This window comes from Oncorhynchus kisutch, linkage group LG8 (assembly GCF_002021735.2).
Source record: "Oncorhynchus kisutch isolate 150728-3 linkage group LG8, Okis_V2, whole genome shotgun sequence".
NCBI classification, from domain to species: Eukaryota; Metazoa; Chordata; class Actinopteri; order Salmoniformes; family Salmonidae; genus Oncorhynchus; species Oncorhynchus kisutch.
Genome location: NC_034181.2, coordinates 40,631,271 through 40,651,553, shown reverse-complemented (window position 1 = coordinate 40,651,553; position 20,283 = coordinate 40,631,271). Strand labels below are relative to the sequence as shown.

At 41.7% G+C, this 20,283-nt stretch overlaps 3 protein-coding genes across 17 annotated transcripts in view; 1 reads left to right on the top strand and 2 right to left on the bottom strand.

Moving 5' to 3' along the window:
* Positions 1 to 315: 315 nt before the first annotated feature.
* gltpa (glycolipid transfer protein a) lies at positions 316 to 8,711 on the bottom strand. Its single transcript, XM_020489549.2, has 5 exons — positions 8,472 to 8,711; positions 3,758 to 3,816; positions 3,523 to 3,656; positions 2,980 to 3,130; positions 316 to 2,691 (listed from the first exon to the last, which is right to left on the bottom strand). Exons 1-5 carry the CDS (start codon positions 8,572 to 8,574, stop codon positions 2,509 to 2,511), a joined length of 630 nt encoding a protein of 209 aa, XP_020345138.1. The 5' UTR covers positions 8,575 to 8,711; the 3' UTR covers positions 316 to 2,508.
* Positions 8,712 to 10,214: 1,503 nt separating this feature from the next.
* On the top strand, positions 10,215 to 16,420 carry LOC109895667 (trichoplein keratin filament-binding protein-like). Its single transcript, XM_020489552.2, has 6 exons — positions 10,215 to 10,350; positions 14,900 to 15,052; positions 15,159 to 15,234; positions 15,358 to 15,516; positions 15,592 to 15,678; positions 16,077 to 16,420. Exons 4-6 carry the CDS (start codon positions 15,358 to 15,360, stop codon positions 16,107 to 16,109), a joined length of 279 nt encoding a protein of 92 aa, XP_020345141.1. The 5' UTR covers positions 10,215 to 10,350; positions 14,900 to 15,052; positions 15,159 to 15,234; the 3' UTR covers positions 16,110 to 16,420.
* LOC109895666 (ARF GTPase-activating protein GIT2) overlaps positions 16,386 to 20,283 on the bottom strand; it is a 33,626-nt gene continuing 29,728 nt past the window's right edge. For 6 of the 15 annotated variants that reach the window (XM_031830370.1, XM_031830377.1, XM_031830371.1 and 3 more), the window contains 4 exons: positions 19,888 to 19,970; positions 19,568 to 19,753; positions 18,052 to 18,115; positions 16,386 to 17,884 (listed from right to left, as the gene is read on the bottom strand). In XM_031830370.1, coding sequence (XP_031686230.1) covers positions 17,672 to 17,884; positions 18,052 to 18,115; positions 19,568 to 19,753; positions 19,888 to 19,970 — 546 coding nt within the window. In that variant the 3' untranslated portion in view covers positions 16,386 to 17,671. Of the gene's footprint in view, positions 17,885 to 18,051; positions 18,116 to 18,804; positions 19,190 to 19,567; positions 19,754 to 19,887; positions 19,971 to 20,283 lie in introns of all 15 variants that reach the window. The other 9 variants (XM_031830365.1, XM_031830368.1, XM_031830369.1 and 6 more) reach the window with 4 other exon arrangements.

The following is a 20,283-nucleotide window of genomic DNA, read 5'->3' as shown; positions in this document are numbered from 1 at the left end:
GGTGCACCTGTGTAATGATCATGTTGTTCAATCATATTTTTGATATGCCACACCTGTCAGGTGGATGGATTATCTTGGCAAAGGAGAAATGCTCCCTAACAGGGATGTAAACAAACTTGTGCACAACATTTGATAGAAAGCTTTTTGTGCATATGGAAAATTTCTGGGATCTTTTATTTCAGCTCATGAAAGCTCATGTTGCGCTTATAATATACTTTAAACCTAGGCTGCTGTAACTGAAGTGTGTGGCCATGCACCATTGAATTTCACAAAATACGCACACACATTCAGTCATAACAATTGCACGATTCAATATGAAATTACAATTGGTCATGGTTTATTGTGAAAATTAGTTTACAATATCAGTTGAAAATAATAAATGATCTTGCAGCATTAATGCACTGCAATTAAATGCTTTTCATCACACAAATGTTTTCAGAGATAAATACATTTTCATAGCCAGAAAAGGAAAAACAGTTCAAATAAGCAATCCATTTTCAGTGTATTTAATGGTTAATTGAAACTTGCTATAATTCCACAAGGTCTTATGACATTGTTTGATGTCCAGGCAACCACACTAATTCCTATTGCATAGGGCATGGAAAGGGAAACATCTCACCGAAACATTCTTCATTTTATAAGATTACAGAAGTTTCTTCAGCAATGACAGAGTATGTCAATGTACAAACAAACTTACACAAAGATTATCTTGAGGCACATGAGATGGTATTAGGAAGAAATTCAGAATTGAAACCGAGGCATCCCAAGCTAAGCTACATGACATGGCGCATGATGGAGCAAGACAAATTGTCTACAAGTGTTGTGTTCATTATAAACACACAGTAATAAAACATTTTGGAACCGTAATGGAAAACATGCATTTCTTCCGTTTGGTGCGTAATGAACATGACCCAACTCAAGAGGCAGCCATTCAGTAAACTTGCACTGTTGGATGAAGACAAAGACAGTGAGTTCACCATCTCCTCTGTGTCACTAGCAGAAGGCACAGTTAGGTTAACAATATTAGAGGGCAATAGTCTATGGCTTGAATCACCCACTCCAATTACAAAGCACTTCAAATAAACCTGGTTTACTATTCATATTGAACACGGCATCATGATTTTATTTCACAATTAAATCACATTTATTAAAACAGCCTAAAATTAAATGTTCCCATGGATTGATTTCAATGTCACTCGTCAAGTAATGGTTATACAATATTTCCTTTCTAACAAAATGGCTTTATTTTTACACAACACTTTAAAAGTCTCACTTATTTGAATCTTAAACTTATAAAACAAATCATCACTTTGACTTGACAGTGTTTACTTTAGCAGGTTTATTGACTATGAAAACCAGAGATTTAGTTGAGTTCAAAGATATGATTATATAAGACACTAATCAATAACACAATATATTTAATAACACACAATTCCATTGATGTACCAATGGAATCAGCTCTTAGGATGGAGAATTAACACAAAAAAAATGTATATTTGCTGTCCTAGTGATACAGAGTTGCATTATCAAAGTCAGAAAATCCTAACATGTAAACAAATAAGAAATAGATGACATTTTCAAGTAGATAGAATCAATAAATCACATACCAGCAGAGTTAAAAGGTTCATTAATATAAAATACAAATATTTGTATATAATTATTCAAATATCATGAGAAAATACATAATTATGAATTAAATATATTTTTGGTTTTGATATTCATTTACCACAATCCTCTAAACATTCTCAAAGTGCATAGGTTACTCATGTGATTGCAAACAATTCCCAAATAGCAATTAATAATACAATCATTTCCTCCATCTCTACGGTTAGTAGTTTTAAAAGAGTACTACGGAACTGCCCGCTATGCGGTTGTGTATAATAAAATGAAACGTACCTACACAAAGTAATAATACCCAAGTAACTTGTGTAAGATTAATTTATAATCACGGTAATAAAACATTAAAAATGTATTTCAGTGAAAATAAACTACAGTTGACTGAAACGTTTATCCATAAACTATACTTTCGACAGTCCAGATGCATCTGCAGTTTTGGTCTATGAAACTGGGTCATGTTCATTGGGGCAAGAAATGGCAAATGGTTTAAAACGGTTTGCAGTGGAAAACAAATATGATCATTTCTTATTGGACAAGTCCAGGTAGTTCCTCCCCATTTCAGTACGTTTTCTTTCATTTTGTGCCTAGTGAACCTGATAACGATCAAACACAAATCGCCACGTAAAGACTCGGGTCATATTGAAAGCTATTCCCTGTAAGAAAGCTTGAGGCTTTGAAAATAAGCCACAAAACAGTTGACAGAGAAATTAAGAGCAGCAAGCAAATGCACTCAAAGGAGATCTTAGAAAGAGCACAGACTGGATGTGTGACACAACACCGGATCTAACACACACAGACACCCACACACACAAACCTGTAGGAAAGCATAGCAACTCTCACTGCTTGTAATTGTCCAAATGGGAGGGGCAGATCATTGGTTAGCTTGCGTGGTCACACGGTGTACTCTAGCTCGGCATTCATCTTGGTGTACATCTCATAGATGGCATCATTAGCAGCAGTAAAGTTGACGAGAAACTGTCGGATTTTGTCCAGGCAGTCCTCTTCCTTGACCTTCCGCCCCTTGGACAGTGCCTTCAGGAAATCTGCCTTGTAGGGAGCTGCGAACACGGCTGCCTTCAGTGGAAGACATTCAAGTAAAGTCAGTTCAAAATGCAGACTCGTCAGAACAATAAACTAAGGTTGTCTTTTATATCTCAGTGAAGGTCACTTTAATAATGGCCACTACTAGCACAACTACCTACCAATCGATTTATTTAAAAAAATCTATTTATATAGATAAATAAATAAAATGTAAATAAATAAACAAACTATCAGCTACACTTGCACAGTTTAAAATGGCAATGGAGAAGCTGCGTAATCAAGCAGTAATCCAAAGCAATCATGCTATGGTGAGACGCTTACCTTGAAGAGCTTCTGCACCAGCCAGCCATGGTACTTCTTCAGGGCCAACTCATAAGCTTTGGTGCAATTTACACGGATGAGGTCGGGGTTGTTTTCATCCTTCTCCCCATCCACCAGACTCTGTAGCAGGACCTGGATGAATCGGAGTCCCCTGGTCAATGAAGAACAAGGAAACAAACAAATCACATAATCAGACAGACTATACAAAAACGTGGACCAACATACAGTACATTTAAGTAGACAGACTCAAGGGGAACAGAAATGTCAGGGAGAGCGCTTTATAATAAAGCAATTAGGTACATCCCTTTATTATTATGAGCAGATATGAGGCTTTATAATGTCTTATAATAAGGATGATATAAATATCCCTCAATTGAAGTTTACTGAATCAAAACGGCTGGCACTTATTAGAATCATTATGAGATGACGCAGAGATTGTACGCTCATGACAAGTCTTATAATGCATTATATCTGCATCATAATGCATTACAGCTGTAGGCATTAAGAACCGACTCAAGATCCAAAAGTAAAAGGTTGTCTGACCTCTTTAGCCACATAAGTGCCAGGGTGGCTCCCACTTTGGGCCAGTCTGCTCCATGCAGCTCCTTCTCTGCCTCCAGGATTTTTTGGAGGGTCTTGAACCTGCTAGGGTTGCTGTCAAAAACTGCTTTGATTGTCTAAACAGGGATAGTACAGTAATATAGTTTGTTTCCATATGGATCTAAGGTTACCAGTTTGAACTTTGACCGTAATTAAAATGTTGCTGTAGGCTACTTACCGTGATGTTCCCTACAATGTCTGCTTTAATTGGAGCAAAAACAGTAGAGCCAAGGCAGTCTGTCGAGAGATGTAAAAATACCATGTTTGCCCATACTGGAGAAATAACATCCTCCACAATTCACACGTCAGCTTTGTCTACATTCCCAAGAGCTAGGATAAGAACTAGGATAATACAGGAGAGAGGGATACAATTAGCATTACTGCAAAACTATTTTGCTGAAACTTCTTTGTAACTATGAGTAAGACATGAATCCATTTTTTTGGTCAAAAAGGCATCCATGGACATCCCACACCAATCCCAACAACAGGCTGCAGTATCTCCATGTCTGATGAGTAGTATGGAGCTGCGGCTCAAAGTATTGTTTCTTCATCCTATGTAATGTATTCAGTGATGGTCCCCCCCCCCCCCTACTGTTCAGAGAAATTAGTTATTGAAGTTGTTAGGTTCATGTCCCATCCTGCATCCTGATATTACCAGGTTCTGACAACTGCAAGTAACATCATGGAGTTAAACAATCAAATTTTTGGGCCTCCCGAGTGGCGCAGCAGTCTAAGGCGTTACTACAGACCCGGGTTCATTCCTGGGCTGTGGTACAACCGGCCGTGTCCGGGTGTCCCATAGGACGGCGCACAATTGGCCCAGCGTCGTCCGGGTTAGCGGAGGGTTTGGACTGTGGAGGAGGGCTTTACTTGGCTCATCGCGCTCTAGCGACTCCTTGTGGCAGGCCGGGTGTCTGCAGGCTGACCCTGGTCACCAGTTGAACAGTGTTTCCTCTGACACATTGGTGCTACTGGCTTCCGGGTTAAGCTGACGGTGTTAACCTCTCTGGGAAATGTGGGACGGTAGCGTCCCACCTCGCCAACAGCCCGTGAAAGTGCAGGGCGCCAAATTCAAAACAACAAAAATCTCATAATTAAAATTCCTCAAGCATACAAGTGCATATTTATATCCAAAAATCTCATTTTACATTGGCGTGTTATGTTCAGTAGTTCCAAAACATATGGTGATTTGCAGAGAGCCACATCAATTTACAGAAATACTCATAATAAACATTGATAAGAGATACAACTGTTATACATGGAACTTTAGATAAACTTCTCCTTAATGCAACCGCTGTGTCAGATTTTTTAAAAACTTTACGGAAAAAGCATACCATGCACTAATCTGAGTACAGCGCTTAGAGCCCAAACAAGCCATAAAGATATCTGCCATGTTGTGGAGTCAACATTAGTCAGAAATAACATTATAAATATTCACTTACCTTTGATGATCTTCATCAGAATGCACTCCCAGGAATCCCAGTTCCACAATAAATGTTTGATTTGTTCGATAAAGTTCATCAATTATGTTCAAACACCTCCTTTTGTTAGCGCGTTTGGTAAACAAATCCAAACTCATGACGCGCGTGCAAGTCCAGCGGAAAGGTCGGACAAAAAGTCAAAAAGTTACGTTACAGTCCGTAGAAACATGTCAAATGATGTATAGAATCAATCTTTAGGATGTTTTGGTCATAAATCTTCAGTAATGTTCCAACCGGAGAATTCCTTTGTCTGTAGAAAAGCAATGGAACGAGAGGTAACTCTAACATGAACGCGAGTCACGAGCCCATGGCACTCTGCCAGACACCTGGCTCAATCCCCTCTCATTCAGCCCCCCTTCACAGTAGAAGCCTGAAACAAGGTTCTAAAGACTGTTGACATCTAGTGGAAGCCTTAGGAAGTGCAAAATGACCCTACAGACACTGTATATTGGAATGACAATGAGTTGAAAAACTACAAACCTCAGATTTCCCACTTCCTGGTTGAAAATTCTCAGGTTTTCGTCTGCCATATGAGTAATGTTATACTCACAGACATCATTCAAACAGTTTTAGAAACTTCAGTGTTTTCTATCCAAATATACTAATTATATGCATCTTCTAGCTATTATGGCTGAGTAGCAGGCAGTTTACTCTGGGCACCTTATTCATCCAAGCTACTCAATACTGCCCCCCAGTCACCAAGAAGTTAAGGAGCGCGGTTGGTGAGTCATACTTCAGAGGATGCATGACTCCGCCTTCACCTCTCCTGAGCCCGTTGGGGAGTTGCAGCAATGAGACAAGATCAAAAATTGGGGAGAAAAAGGTGGGTGAAAATACAACAAAAAAATTATACAATTTAGGACACTTAAACATGGTGTGAAAATGCTAATATAGGTACAATTTATTTGCATTGGAATTGTGCCACAATTGCTTAGCAGTTGATACAGTGACCAACAAAACCAAAGCACGGGTGGCTGTCATACCTTGTCAATAGATTGAAGAAAACGAATGTAATTTGGGTGAACTATCCCTTTAACATTGAAGGGGGGGGGGGGGGGGGGGGGGGGCTTCAAACTTGGTAATATCAAGATGTTAGGCTCATGTTCCATCCTACAACTTCAATAACATTTCTCTGAAATATGGAAAATAAACTACCAAATTCACTGGGAATACATTACATAGGATGAAGGAACAAAGAATACCCTGAGGGGCAGCTCCATACTATATACTTGTTTTTGGGGTGGGATTGGTGTGGGGTGTGTGAGGGGTCCGTGGGTAGCTTTTGACCACTCCTCTGGATTCCTCGTGTCAAATTTTTTTACATTTAAGTTTGGTCCAATTGAGATGTTTGTTACTATATTTGAATATTATATGAATCCTATACATTAAAATTGTCAATTTGGATGCAATCATTTAGATCAAATTATATTTCAACAAAATGATCTTCTGTTTCTAATAACGTACATCATTTCAGAACAATCTGAGATGGTGGGTGTGCTTTTTGAGGTGGAACGAGAGCGAGAGAGAAAGAGAGACAGGACTACCTGTAGCCTCAATGGCTCACGTCCCTTGAAGATTAACAAAGCAGCCTAATAAACCCCTACGCGCTGTCAAATACTTTTGAGAGGCATACGTTGGAAAAACAAAGCCTTTTCATTAGAACTAGAAAAACACAGGGTTGAGACAAACAGAGAACAGGATTCTGAGCTGCATCCTGATCATGTACTTGAATGCTTTTGATACAAAACGGTAGGTCGACAGCAAACTCTTATTGAACTTGAAAATCAACAAAATGCTAAATAATTCACTCTGCTCAGAGCACCTGACAGATTTCTGAAAGCACCAGAGAGACTCATAAAACTTTAAGTAGGTCCTAGTATCGTGCCAAATCCAAATGGGTCTAATCCAATGCATCCCATCATTGGCCCTAGGCCTATCTATGCAACCGGAAAAGGAAATATATCCTCACATCATCGGTCTCTTTGAACCTTGGCGAGACCTTGAACAGGACCAACATTGGACCAACATTGACATAACTACATAAAAGGGGGCCTGGCTGTTCATTTGGGGTAGCCCAGTGGAAGACTTACATTCCGACAACACACGGCTTAAAGTGGAGTACAACTGACAACCGTTAGTTCCAGAAGGCTACCCATTGTGCAAGTGGTACAGGTATCTTCTCTAGTTACAGAGAAGCCCCACCTTTGTCCTTATCATTTAGAGAGACATGAATCCATCGATCCTGAATGTTATTCATTCATGACTACCACCAAAGATACCCATCTCTCATTTTCCACCCCATACAAACAAAACCCTTTTTCTCTCTCTCTCTCTCAAATTGCTTCCACATAATGCTTTTGTGCGGTTGCTTTGGGAGGTCCAGGCTACGTGATGAAAGCAGAGGTCATCAATTGTATTGTCGATGAATCCTAACACCAGGTGTAAACATACAACTGAGTTAAAGGTTGGTGGAAAAACAAAGAGAAGATCCTATCCTAGGCATATCCTCCAAAGAGATTTGAAATTCCAACATAGTCACAAATCAATGTAGCAGTTATGTATAATTGAGTTGTGACACAAAATTCATTACAGCATTTAAAAAAAAAGAAAGAACACGAAATAAACCATACAAACACTTATCCAGTTTCTTGAGTTGATCAAATGGAAAGTTGCCTAAGAAATTATTAGGTCAGTTGGATCACTGACAACGAAATTGAAAGATGTTAATATCAACACCAGACTTCGGTGTTTTCAGAGGTTTCACCTGCCGAATTCAATAGCGTATCTTTGGCATACAGGATGAAGCCACACAATGATGCCCGATGGGCTACACAGTCAGTGAATGGCCAAGGGGAACTCAACACCGTGCTAATCAATTTTAACAACTTCAAATCGAGGCCAGTGAATTAAATTATTAATGCAAAAGGTTTGTTGACTGCTTGATAAAGAGACATACGATCCCAAAAAAAGATTGTCCCTTATGGCATTTAATTGCTTGGGATTGACAGAGGTGTTTTGACAGATTGCTTCTCACATTCTGAAATCCCAAAAGCAAACTATCCAACAGGCAAATCAGACTATGAAGTTAATTTAAGTCCGTTTTCTACACATATGAATACTTCTCCTCACTCCTGGCATTGTCAGGTCAATCAAATGTTGATAACTCTACCCTTGCAGGCATACAACATATTCAGAGAAAAGCAATTTGCCTATGACAAGCTGATGGCTAGCCACAAGAGTATGATCATAAGATTGTCTTTATCCATAATGGGCTGTATTAAATAGTGTGGCTTAACGGACAATATGTTGTTTGTTGCAACAAAATAGCGAGCAATTTCGGTGGTAGTCTATGCACATACTGTGGCTAGAATTCATGTAGCAAGCTCAAATCATAGTTTGCAAGCTACTTACCAAAGAATGGCGGAAGATACGACACCGACTCCAAGAATGATCTAGTTTCCACTTGTTTATCGGCTGGAAGCTGTTTAAATTGGTGCTCCATAAGAAGAGCCATCGTGAACACTACACACAATATCTCTGACAATAACCGCGACCAGTGAAGTGATTTGTAAAACCCGGAACTGCCACCGAAGTGAGTTTGTGAGCCTCTCCAACAGTGCACGCCCCTTTCTGGTCTGAAAGCTGCCTGGAAAGAGCAGAAGCTGACTCAGAATGCTCATTTAAATAGATGGGAAGCAGTGCATCGATCAAGTGAAACATGAGGGTTAAAACCCTACATGGAATTTTGCATAGGTTTCTATCTGACAGCAGAACGGTCTCAACATGTAGGACATTGTGTAATAGTAGCCTATGCAACTTGTAAAAGCTGCCTTTTTAAATGCTGAATTGGTCAGGGAGCTGGGTACTTTTTAGTGAGGGACATCATTATACGGTCAAGTGGATTATATCCCGTGGTGTAATCATTAGCCAAACAGTTGCAACTAAAACAAGAGTTTCTATTGGACACATTCATATAGTTTCCTCTCAGTTTCGTTCCGTTTAAGAAACGTTTTGCATCAGAATCGGCGAAATGAATATGCCCCTGTTGTTTGCTGCTTTGGTGTCAGTAGATGGATGATGCTCACTCATGTGGTCATTGAAAAGGACTTGTGAAAGTGATGTAGGTATTCCTGCAACTGTCTAGTGATCAACAATACAATTAGAATAAAATGAGCATACTATATTCAAATTTAACTAATTGTGCACTGCTAGACATTTCGCAGAGAAATTAAGATAAAACCTTGTAATTCTGGTCTAATTCCTTGATATAGCAGATACAGATGACAAAGGCCTAGAATGATCTGTTCTCCATTAAATATTTAGCTATATATAAATAATTAATCAGACAATTATGTCTCCACTTTAGGCCTACTCCTAGTGTGCTTCTTTATGCAATGTGGAATCACAACTAGGTGACAGTGGGCCAAGAACGGATTTGCATACAATTACTGCAGGAAATGTACTCCCGCAAATTCTGAGGGTTACCTCTACCCAGGTCACTGCGACTGTCAGTCCAACACATTACCTGCTATGCAAAGACCTCTTGACAAGGTGTTGTACTAATAGGTGTATACACATAACCCCTGTCTTCAGAAAGCTCGTCCCGTCCCACATTTCACTCTAACAAGTCCCTTGATCTTGCTCCTACGTTGGGATATGCTGTCGAAGACTACCCATGTACGTTTCTCACACTGAGCGCTTAGAAGACATCGATGTCTGTTGGGTCATCCCTCTTCTAACACCAATGTAGCGAAGTCAGAGGGCACATTGAACCACATACATAATAGAACTGTCACCCAACTGTTAGCCGTTACGGAGAGATCTGAACACTCATGGTGAGGTCGCTAGGTGTTTGGTTAGAGTCGCTACAGTAGCATACAGTATGTTGCACTGGCCAATATGAAGGCATGCGCTGTTCCTTTCGCTGATTGTCCCAGTCAGGGAAACCACCTACCCATCACCAATCAATCAATCAGCAAATTCACTAGTTTCAGTTGCTGGCAAAATTCAATACTACCAGCTGGTCTAATGATAAAACGCTGAATTAAAATCATGGATTTGGGTTGAAGTGCTGCGTGTATACTTGGCATACATTAATCAATTGCCAATCATTTACAACGCTATTCTCGTTGCGCTGTTTGACCCTTGTGATGCGCCATAGTGTAACTAGGAAGATAATTGGTTACTAAGTGAAACGGGAAGAGAAAGAAATGCAAGGATGTTCACCAGTTGTCCAACATAGCTAGCTAATTTATATGAAAATAATTTTTGGGAGAAGGAACGTAGACCGGTAAGCAATGTTATTCAACAGTATCTCTGTAAATACAAATGCGAATTTTACGCTAGCTAACGTTTGCTACGACTTGATAATGTTTTGCTGGTGTCATGATACGTCATGATATTTTGAATCTACGTTAGCTAAATTAGCAAACCTAAAGCGTTAATAACCTAGCCAGTAACGGCTTTGTCCATTGCGATTGTCTTTAACAGCAGCAGTTTCTAAATAGCTAACTGAATAGGTGAGTTTTTCAATCTGGATCAATGGCTCTAGGCAGGTAGCCTAGTGTTTAGAGCATTGGACTAGTAACCGAAAGGTTGCAAGATCGAATCCCGGAGCTGACAATGTAAAACCCGTCGTTCTGCCCCTGAACAAGGTAGTTAACCCACTGTTCCTAGGCCGTCATTGAAAATAAGAATTTGATCTTAAATGACTTGCCTAGTTAAATAAAGAATATATATATATATATATATATATATACACACACACACAGTTGAAGTTTGCATACACCATAGAGACTTTTATCTCCCTCACCAACTTCAAACATCTGCTATCTGAGCAGCTAACCGATCGCTGCAGCTGTACATAGTCTATTGGTAAATAGCCCACCCATTTTCACCTACCTCATCCCCATACTGTTTCTATTTATTTACTTTTCTGCTCTTTTGCACACCAATATCTCTACCTGTACATGTCCATCTGATCATTTATCACTCCAGTGTTAATCTGCAAAATTGTAATTATTCGCCTACCTCCTCATGCCTTTTGCACACAATGTATATAGACTCCCCTCTTTTTTCTACTGTGTTATTGACTTGTTAATTGTTTACTCCATGTGTAACTCTGTGTTGTCTGTTCACACTGCTATGCTTTATCTTGGCCAGGTCGCAGTTGCAAATGAGAACTTGTTCTCAACTAGCCTACCTGGTTAAATAAAGGTGAAATAAAAATAAAATAAATAAATAGCCAAATACATTAACTCAGTTTTTCACAATTCCTGACATTTAATCCTAGTAGAAATTCCCTGTCTTATTTTAAGAATGTGAAATGTTAGAATAATAGAAGGAATGATTTATTTAAACATTTCTTTCTTTCATCACATTCCCAGTGGGTCAGAAGTTTACATACACTCAATTAGTATTTGGTAATATTGCCTTTAAATTGTTTAACTTGGGTGAAAGATTTTGGGTAGCCTTCCACAAGCCTCCCACAATTAGTTGGGTGAATTTTGGCCCATTCCTTCTGACAAAGTTGGTGTAACTGAGTCAGGTTTGTAGGCCTTCTTTCAGGCCTTCTTGCTCGCACATGCTTTTTCAGTTCTACCCACAAATTTTCTATAGGATTGAGGTCAGGGCTTTGTGATGGCCACTCCAATACCTTGACTTTGATGTCCTTAATCCATTTTGCCATAACTTTTGGAAGTATGCTTGGGGTCATTGTCCGTTTGGAAGACCCATTTGCAACCAAGCTTTAACTTCCTGACTGATGTCTTGAGATTTTGCTTCAATATATCCGCATAATTGTCCTCCCTCATGATGCCATCTATTTTGTGAAGTGCACCAGTCCCTCCTGCAGCAAAGCACCCCCACAACATGATGCTGCCACCCCTGTGCTTCACGGTTGGGATGGTGTTCTTCGGCTTGCAAGCATCACCCTTTTTCCTCCAACCATAACGATGGTCATTATGGCCAAACATTTTTTGTTTGTTTCATCAGACCAGATGACATTTCTCCAAAAAGTACAATCTTTGTCCCCATTTTGGTAGTTTGGCTTTTTTATGGTGGTTTTGGAGCAGTGGCTTCTTCCTTGCTGAGCAGCCTTTCAGGTAAATGTCGATACAGGACTCATTTTTACTGTGGATATAGATACTTTTGTACCTGTTTCCTCCAGCATCTTAACAAGGTCATTTGCTGTTCTGGGATTGATTTGCACTTTTCGCACCAAAGTACATTCATCTCTAGGAGACAAAATACATCTCCTTCCTGAGCGGTATGATGGCTGCGTGGTCCCATGGTGTTTATTCCTGCGTACTATTGATTGTACAGATGAACGTGGTACCCTCAGGCGTTTGGAAATTGCTCCCAAGGATGAACCAGACTTGTGGACGTCTACAATAGTTTTTTCTTAGGTCTTGACTGATATCTTTTGATTTTCCCATGATGTCAAGCAAAGAGGTAGGCCTTGAAATACATCCACAGGTACACCTCCAATTGACTCAAATGATGTCAATTAGCCTATCAGAAGCTTCTAAAGCCATCATCATTTTCTGGAATTTTCCAAGCTGTTTAAAGTCAACAAAGTCACTAAGTCAACTTAGTGAATGTACACTTCTGACCCACTGGAATTGTGATACAGTGGATAAGTGAAATAATGTCTGTAAACAATTGTTGGAAAAATTACTTGCGTCATGCACAAAGTAGATGTCCTAACCAAATATATATATATATATATATATATTACTGCTCAAAAAAATAAAGGGAACACTTAAACAACTGTCCACTTAGGAAGCAACACTGATTGACAATAAATTTCACATGCTGTTGTGCAAATGGAATAGACAACAGGTGGAAATGATAGGCAATTAGCAAGACACCCCCAATAAAGGAGTGGTTCTGCAGGTGGTGACCACAGACCCCTTCTTAGTTCCTATGCTTCCTGGCTGATGTTTTGGTCACTTTTGAATGCTGGCGGTGCTTTCACTCTAGTGGTAGCATGAGACTGAGTCTACAACCCACACAAGTGGCTCAGGTAGTGCAGCTCATCCAGGATGGCACATCAATGCGAGCTGTGGCAAGAAGGTTTGCTGTGTCTGTCAGCGTAGTCTCCAGAGCATGGAGGCGCTACCAGGAGACAGGCCAGTACATCAGGAGACGTGGAGAAGGCCGTAGGAGGGCAACAACCCAGCAGCAGGACCGCTACCTCCGCCTTTGTGCAAGGAGGAGCAGGAGGAGCACTGCCAGAGCCCTGCAAAAGGACCTCCAGCAGGCCACAAATGTGCATGTGTCTGCTCAAACGGTCAGAAACAGACTCCATGAGGGTGGTATGAGGGCCCGACGTCCACAGGTGGGGGTTGTGCTTACAGCCCAACACCGTGCAGGACGTTTGGCATTTGCCAGAGAACACCAAGATTGGCAAATTAGCCACTGGCGCCCTGTGCTCTTCACAGATGAAAGCAGGTTCACACTGAGCACATGTGACAGAGTCTGGAGACACCGTGGAGAATGTTCTGCTGCCTGCAACATCCTCCAGCATGACCGGTTTGGCGGTGGGTCAGTCATGGTGTGGGGTGGCATTTCTTTGGGGGGCCGTACAGCCCTCTATGTGCTCGCCAGAGGTAGCCTGACTGCCATTAGGTACCGAGATGAGATCCTCAGACCCCTTGTGAGACCATATGCTGGTGCGGTTGGCCCTGGGTTCCTCCTAATGCAAGACTATGCTAGACCTCATGTGGCTGGAGTGTGTCAGCAGTTCCTGCAAGAGGAAGGCATTGATGCTATGGACTGGCCCGCCCGTTCCCCAGACCTGAATCCAAGTGAGCACATCTGGGACATCATGTCTCGCTCCATCCACCAATGCCACGTTGCACCACAGACTGTCCAGGAGTTGGCAGATGCTTTAGTCCAGGTCTGGGAGGAGATCCCTCAGGAGACCATCCGCCACCTCATCAGGAGCATGCCCAGGCATTGTAGGGAGGTCATACAGGCATGTGGAGGCCACACACTACTGAGCCTCATTTTGACTTGTTTTAAGGACATTACATCAAAGTTGGATCAGCCTGTAGTGTGGTTTTCCACTTTAATTTTGAGTGTGACTCCAAGTCCAGACCTCCATGGGTTGATACATTTGATTTCCATTGATCAGTTTTGTGATTTTGTTGTCAGCACATTCAACTATGTAAAGAAAAGTATTTAATAGGAATATTTCATTCATTCAGATCTAGGATGTGTTATTTTAGTGTTCCCTTTATTCTTTTGAGCAGCGTGTGTGTGTGTGTATATATATATATTTTTACCTACCACAGTTGAAGTTGGAAGTTTACATACACCTTAGCCAAATACATTTAAACTCAGTTAAGAAGCGAAGGAGTCCACACTTTGGCAGCTATTTATTAAATAACTAACAAAGTATAACACTACAAAGGAAACTAACCTGTGATGTGTGAAAGTAGGCATGTGAGGGGTGTAATGGAGATATTACCTATATCTGTGTAAGTGTTGAAGGGTGCTCCTAATCCTTAAACAATCAACCAGATCACAAAACAAAATAGTGCTTATGGAGAGAGCCAGGACTGGGCACCAGGAACTTTTATATCCTCGATGAGCCCAAACTCATGTGCAACTTGTCACCTTAACGACCCAATCAGCTCCACCTGTCCCCAATCTGCGAAGAAGACGAGTCAAGTTACACAAGCCTCATTTGGGGCTATCGCACTGTCCAACTAAGAGAGCCCAGGAGGAGCTTGCATGTCCCCCTTTTTTTTAACTGCATGTGAATTGACACAATGGGATCATCCCCTTTCACCAAAGTGACCTCTGCTTGAAATGTCTGTGTTGTCCACCAGGAGGCGGACTGCCAGACCTGTTGTAGTAGGAGCAAGGGGGAGGGCGGAGGGCAGTGGCGGAGTGCGGTGGCGGACGCCGCCTGGAAGAAGCATATCATCGAGGGATAGCTGCAATTGGAGAGGTGGTGGGAGGCTGTTTGCTGTCCTGTACAGGTTAGTAGTATCACCACTTATGACTCCCACTGCCAGTCTAGGTCTTACTTGGGGGTGGAGATCTGCATTTGTGTTGCAAAGTTAATTGAATGTCTTGTCCTGTCAGGGAGAAGTCCCAGCGTGTTTGGGAGAAGTGGGAGGCAGAGTAGGAGAGGAGAGCCAGGGAGAGGCTCATTCAGGAGGTGAGTGGACTTGAGGGGAGGGCATGTGCAACACACCAAGGAGTGCCAAGCTTGTGTCTTTGTAGTGACAGCAGACGAGAGAATCCCAGCTCTCTCCCTTTGCTCCCTGAATGGCTCTTGCAGATGGAGCTCAAGATGCAGGAGAACCGTCAGGCTCAGGATGAGTCTCTGAGGAGGCGGGGGGGGGGGCTGATCCAGGAGCTGGCGAGGCAGACCAGACGCCGAGAGGGTGGAGGAAGAGGGCCAAAGGACGGCGAACAGGAACAGCCTGTGTTGACTGGGGTCAGTTGTTGGCCTGGGTTAGATTGAGTGGAGGGAGGCCCAATGATGTGGCTCATTGTTCTCTCTCCCCTGCAGGTGAAGGAGAGGGATGCCCAAAGGCTGCAGGAGGATGAGCAGAGGCTGGAGACTCATAGGATGGCCCAGCAGAGCTACCAGGACAAGGTACTGATCCAGGGTCCAGTTCATTAGGGCAAGCAAAGCCAACATTTTTACCTGGTAGCTAAACAGATGACAATCAATTTGGCAAATATACACACCCCTCCATATGTATTTGGAGATAAAAATGGCTAATTTCTAAATAGTAAATCAGATATGCATGAAAATACCTTAAAATAAAATGTGACATTCTGTACTGTTGTCTTATGACACATTTGATCTTAAATCCAAAATGCTGGAGTATAGAGCCACATCTAGCATCACTGTCCAAATGCATACAGAGTGGGATGTAAGCCTATTGCAGTTGATTTGCATTGCTATTTCTTACCATTTTTTTTGTTAATTGCTAAAGCAATTGATTAGTTTTGTCCCCTGTATATACTCTTGCCTTCCTCCACTCATAGATTTGTAGCAGACCTCGATCAGCCTGGACGTGAGGCCAAAAGACACTCCACAATCATGTTTTTATACAAATAATTATTCTTAATGGGTTTAAAATGTGTCAAGTATTCCTACACCATGCTTATATCAGCTGCTGCATGTGGTGGTTGTAAAGTGTTACGTATTTAGCAAACTGGTTTAAGGGTGTTGTAATCTTGGTGTGGGTTTTTGTTTGTAGGTTTTTCCATTAACTAAAATCATATTTTCCTTTCTTTGCACATCAATAGTCCATAAGTTGTACAGTACGTGGCCAAATACAACATGGCACAAGGTTACAATTATAAATTACGTTTATTTAAAAAAATAAGGCTATGATTACTGCACAACTGACACCTGTTTGAAGTCCATTCAGAACAAGAGTCAAGCACAGAGGGACATTTCCTTGATTACATTTCAAGTACAACACAGCTCTGAACCATCTGCTGACGGCAACCATGCACTTGCAGAATTGTAGTGGAGATATCTACAATCCTATCCAATTAGTTGCACATGTCAAAGCTAGCAGCATTACAGAACGGAGCACAAAAACACATGGAAGAGGGCAAATGATTATTTGCACTGCAAATCTATCCACTGTCACAGCACTAACACTGTTCTAGCACAAGACTGTGTCTAGCATCTTAGCTTATAAAACATTCACTAGAACTCAATACAAGTACAACATATTGCTGGTGAAGAGCATAATTTGCCCCCCTGAACAAGTGTTGAAATGCAATAATAGGCATAGATGGTTCTAGTAGATGCATTTTGAAATTAAAGCAATTACACTTGGATGGGGGAGACATGGACATTGCAGGGATACAAAAATGTGCACAGATGAGTGATGGTTCATCAGATCCAAATCGCCCAACATTCCTCCCTACGCTTGCTGGAATTGTATTAAATGGTACATTAGAATGCCATAGTTATTTATGTAGCTCCAAGGTGTGTAAAGTTTATACACTTATGGCTTATTCATAGCTTTCACAACATCCTTAACCATGTGGAATACTATGCTGGATGGCATTAAATCTGCTTACAGGATGCATTTGGCCTGGGGGCCGCCAGTTTGAGACCCCTGGTTCCGACAAGGAGCATCAAAGTGGATGAAAGGCCTTTCTAAGGAGGGTATAGGTGTTGGGGAGATAAAAAAAAATACCAAAAACATGGCTTCATTGGTGTGAGAAATACTGTGTCTGGAAGTATGTAGAACCACAAAACTAAGAAGTGCGGTTAGGAAACTGCATATTAGCGACAAAGGGTCTCCTGGGAACGCCCAATCATCTTGTCAGTATTTGGCTGTACTGTAGATTCCCGTTGTAGCTCACGACAAAAACAGCTTCTCCCTTCCAGTTAGTAGAGCTACGGATGATTTCCCATAGCTGCTCAGTCTTTTTGTCCCAATATTTATACTCTCATTTTGTACATTTTGTAAATAAATAAATTACATGCAAATATCAACACTGATTTAAAAAACGACCACAGTAAAACAATGCTTTTTTTCTAACCAGAAGTTAAAGGATGAACAATACATTAACAAAATGGAGACGTTACAGGGGATCTAAAAGCCCTGTCATGGTCAGTTGCTGTTCTCCTTGGTGGTGATGGTGACAAGCTGCTTGGCAGCTTTGGCAATGTCATAGGCACACTGGATAACCTGCTGGGTGACCAGCTGCATGTCGGGCCCTGGGCCTTCCTCGGGGGGTGCTGCCTTCCGACACTCACCCTGGAGCCGGAAGGAGCTAGACGTCAACAGGCGCAGGGGGCCTCTCACCATCTCCGAATGGGGTCTCTGGAAAGCACAAGGTAAGGTGAGATGAGGTTAAACACATCATGCGACTATGAGCTGGGTTGTGTTCATTAGGCATCAAACAGAAGAGAAAGTTACTTTACGTTGCAAAACATTTTTTTATATCTTTGCATGTGAGTGATGGAACCATGGAGCATTTGTAAGCTTACCTTGGGAAAGAGAGCAGCCATCTCGGTTACGGCCACATATATTCTTTCGGAGCTGGGTATAAAGCTGTAAAAGGCATCAGGAGAGTGGTTAATAAGACAGCCTCTTAACAGAATTATTTCATGGAGGAAATCCAAAACTTGGGATTAAAAAGTTACCTTTTTGCGATCCCAAAACAACACTATTCAAAACAAGTCACAAGTAAAGTTTTTAGTCTGGGTGAGGAGGGGAGGCAAAACACAACAACACTGGCAGAGCTACATGCTGGAAAACAAACCCGCAGTCCCAGGTTAGTGCTTGGTTAATCTATTTTACTATTCCAAATATTGCATTCTGACATAGTCAGACAGCAGCTACCATAATTAATGTAGCCTGGATGCCAATCTGTTTCTGCACTATGGAGTAGGCAAGAGAGCAGAGGTAGTGGCAACCAAGCTACTGTATAATTCACGGTTAAACGATGGGAGTGAGGGATTAGAGCTGATCATGTGATAAACTATCAGCTACACCAAAACAAGAAAAAAAAAGATTTTTTAATTGCTCATTTGGATATTAGACAACAGGGCACAATTCCTTAACCTAAACGCATACATAAATTATCTAGAATTGATAAGACTGCTTGCCTAAACGCATACATAAATTATCTTGAATTGATAAGACTGCTTGTAAATCATTATGCACTTGGTGATGGACTACTATGGATGCAACTAGCCCCAGCTCTACTCTAAAACACACGGAATACCACACGTGGGTACCTTGAATATCAAAAGCCCTTTGATGGGTTGTCTTGAGTTTAGTTGAGGTAGTGGTGTTTGCACCGATGTTTTGCAAAGGAAGAAATTAAGAGAGTAGGTGAGTGAGAGTTCATTAAGATCAGTCTTTCACTCTGCCTAGCAGACGACAACACCATAGCAAAGGAGGAAATCATCGGAATTGGGCAACAGAGCAGGGGCAGGAGAGAGAGAGAGAAAAGCCACTGTGCCTGGGAGGCAGGGACAGAGGCTAGTAGAGTACCGGGAGGCAGGATCGGGGGAGCACAGGCTGAGGGGCTGCACGGGAGAGGGGGCCTTCTCAGCCCAGGGCACCAGGGTGCTGAAACAGCCCAGACTGTGCCTGAGCCGGCGCACACCCTCACAAGGTCTGCTTACAGGAATGGGAAAGGCACGGGGAGACACCCTCACCCCGAAAGAACGAAATGCCAGCACGAGGAGGGGAGAACACAGAAAGTGAAAGGAAGATTATATATATATTTTAAACTGAACCGAGAAGAATGCAGAACTTTAATAAACAGTAACAGTGGGGGAACTCGAGAAGAATCTAGAAAGTGGAAGTACTTTGAATACAAAAAAGGGAAAAGGCGACACTGCAATAATGAATTTGGTTAAGCAAAAGGGGGGGTAGCTATCTAGAACTTTTCAGGAAACACAGAAAAAGCCTTGTTTTATCTCCATAGAACTAACTATCTCTGTTAAATTCGGCTTAATTGTTTGAGCTTGTGGCCTGTCACTTCTTCCTCACCTGTCGTGCTTGTTCTCCTGCGCGGCACGGAGCAGCTCCTGGATGTTCTTGGTGATCTGCTCCGTCTTACGGATGACATCCTCAGTGCTGGGGAGCGCTGGGTCCGGTTCTGCCCCCAGGTCATCCATCTCAGGGATGGAGCTGCCCTCCCCCAGCCAGACACTGCTCCTCAGCCTCCCACGTCTACTAGGGGGTAGACAGGATCATCCAGGATGTTACTACAATCTCTACACCCTACATCCAGCCCTAACTGTCCACCTGATGTGCAACACAGAAAGCAGTGGCAACTTCAAAGTGACAGTGTGTGTGTGTGTTCCTACCCAGAGTCCTTCATCTCATAGTCATTGGTTGTGTTGTCATAGTCACTGTCTGGCATGCTGCTCTGCTTGTCCAGCTTGGAGGCCTAACATGAGGGAGAGAAAACGAGAGTAACAAAAAATGTGTCACAGTGACAAATGCCAATGATAATGCAAGCAGAAAGAGGATTTAGAATTATGTAATGTATCATACTCACAACATACAAAATAGTTTCTAGCAGTGTAGCACAAACCATAGCATTATATTCTAGGCCTAAAAAGTAGCTGACAGAAATTTGACTTTGAAACAGTTTTACTAACAACTTACATCGTTGTATGGCAGTGGCAAATTAAACGAACTAAAACCATGGGAAAGCAACATGGAGAACGACAATGCATTAAACAAGTCAACAAACAAAA

Bases quoted from the DNA above. Each gene is read 5' to 3' on its own strand.
- gltpa (XM_020489549.2), bottom strand. From the start codon at position 8,574: ATGGCTCTTCTTATGGAGCACCAATTTAAACAGCTTCCAGCCGATAAA. The intron at 3,657-3,757 runs GTAAGTAGCCTA...ATCCCTGTTTAG, and splicing joins ACATTGTAGGGAACATCACG to ACAATCAAAGCAGTTTTTGA. The intron at 2,692-2,979 runs GTAAGCGTCTCA...CTTCCACTGAAG, and splicing joins TGGTGCAGAAGCTCTTCAAG to GCAGCCGTGTTCGCAGCTCC.
- LOC109895667 (XM_020489552.2), top strand. From the start codon at position 15,358: ATGGAGCTCAAGATGCAGGAGAACCGTCAGGCTCAGGATGAGTCTCTG. The intron at 15,517-15,591 runs GTCAGTTGTTGG...TCTCCCCTGCAG, and splicing joins AACAGCCTGTGTTGACTGGG to GTGAAGGAGAGGGATGCCCA. The intron at 15,679-16,076 runs GTACTGATCCAG...CTCCACTCATAG, and splicing joins AGCAGAGCTACCAGGACAAG to ATTTGTAGCAGACCTCGATC.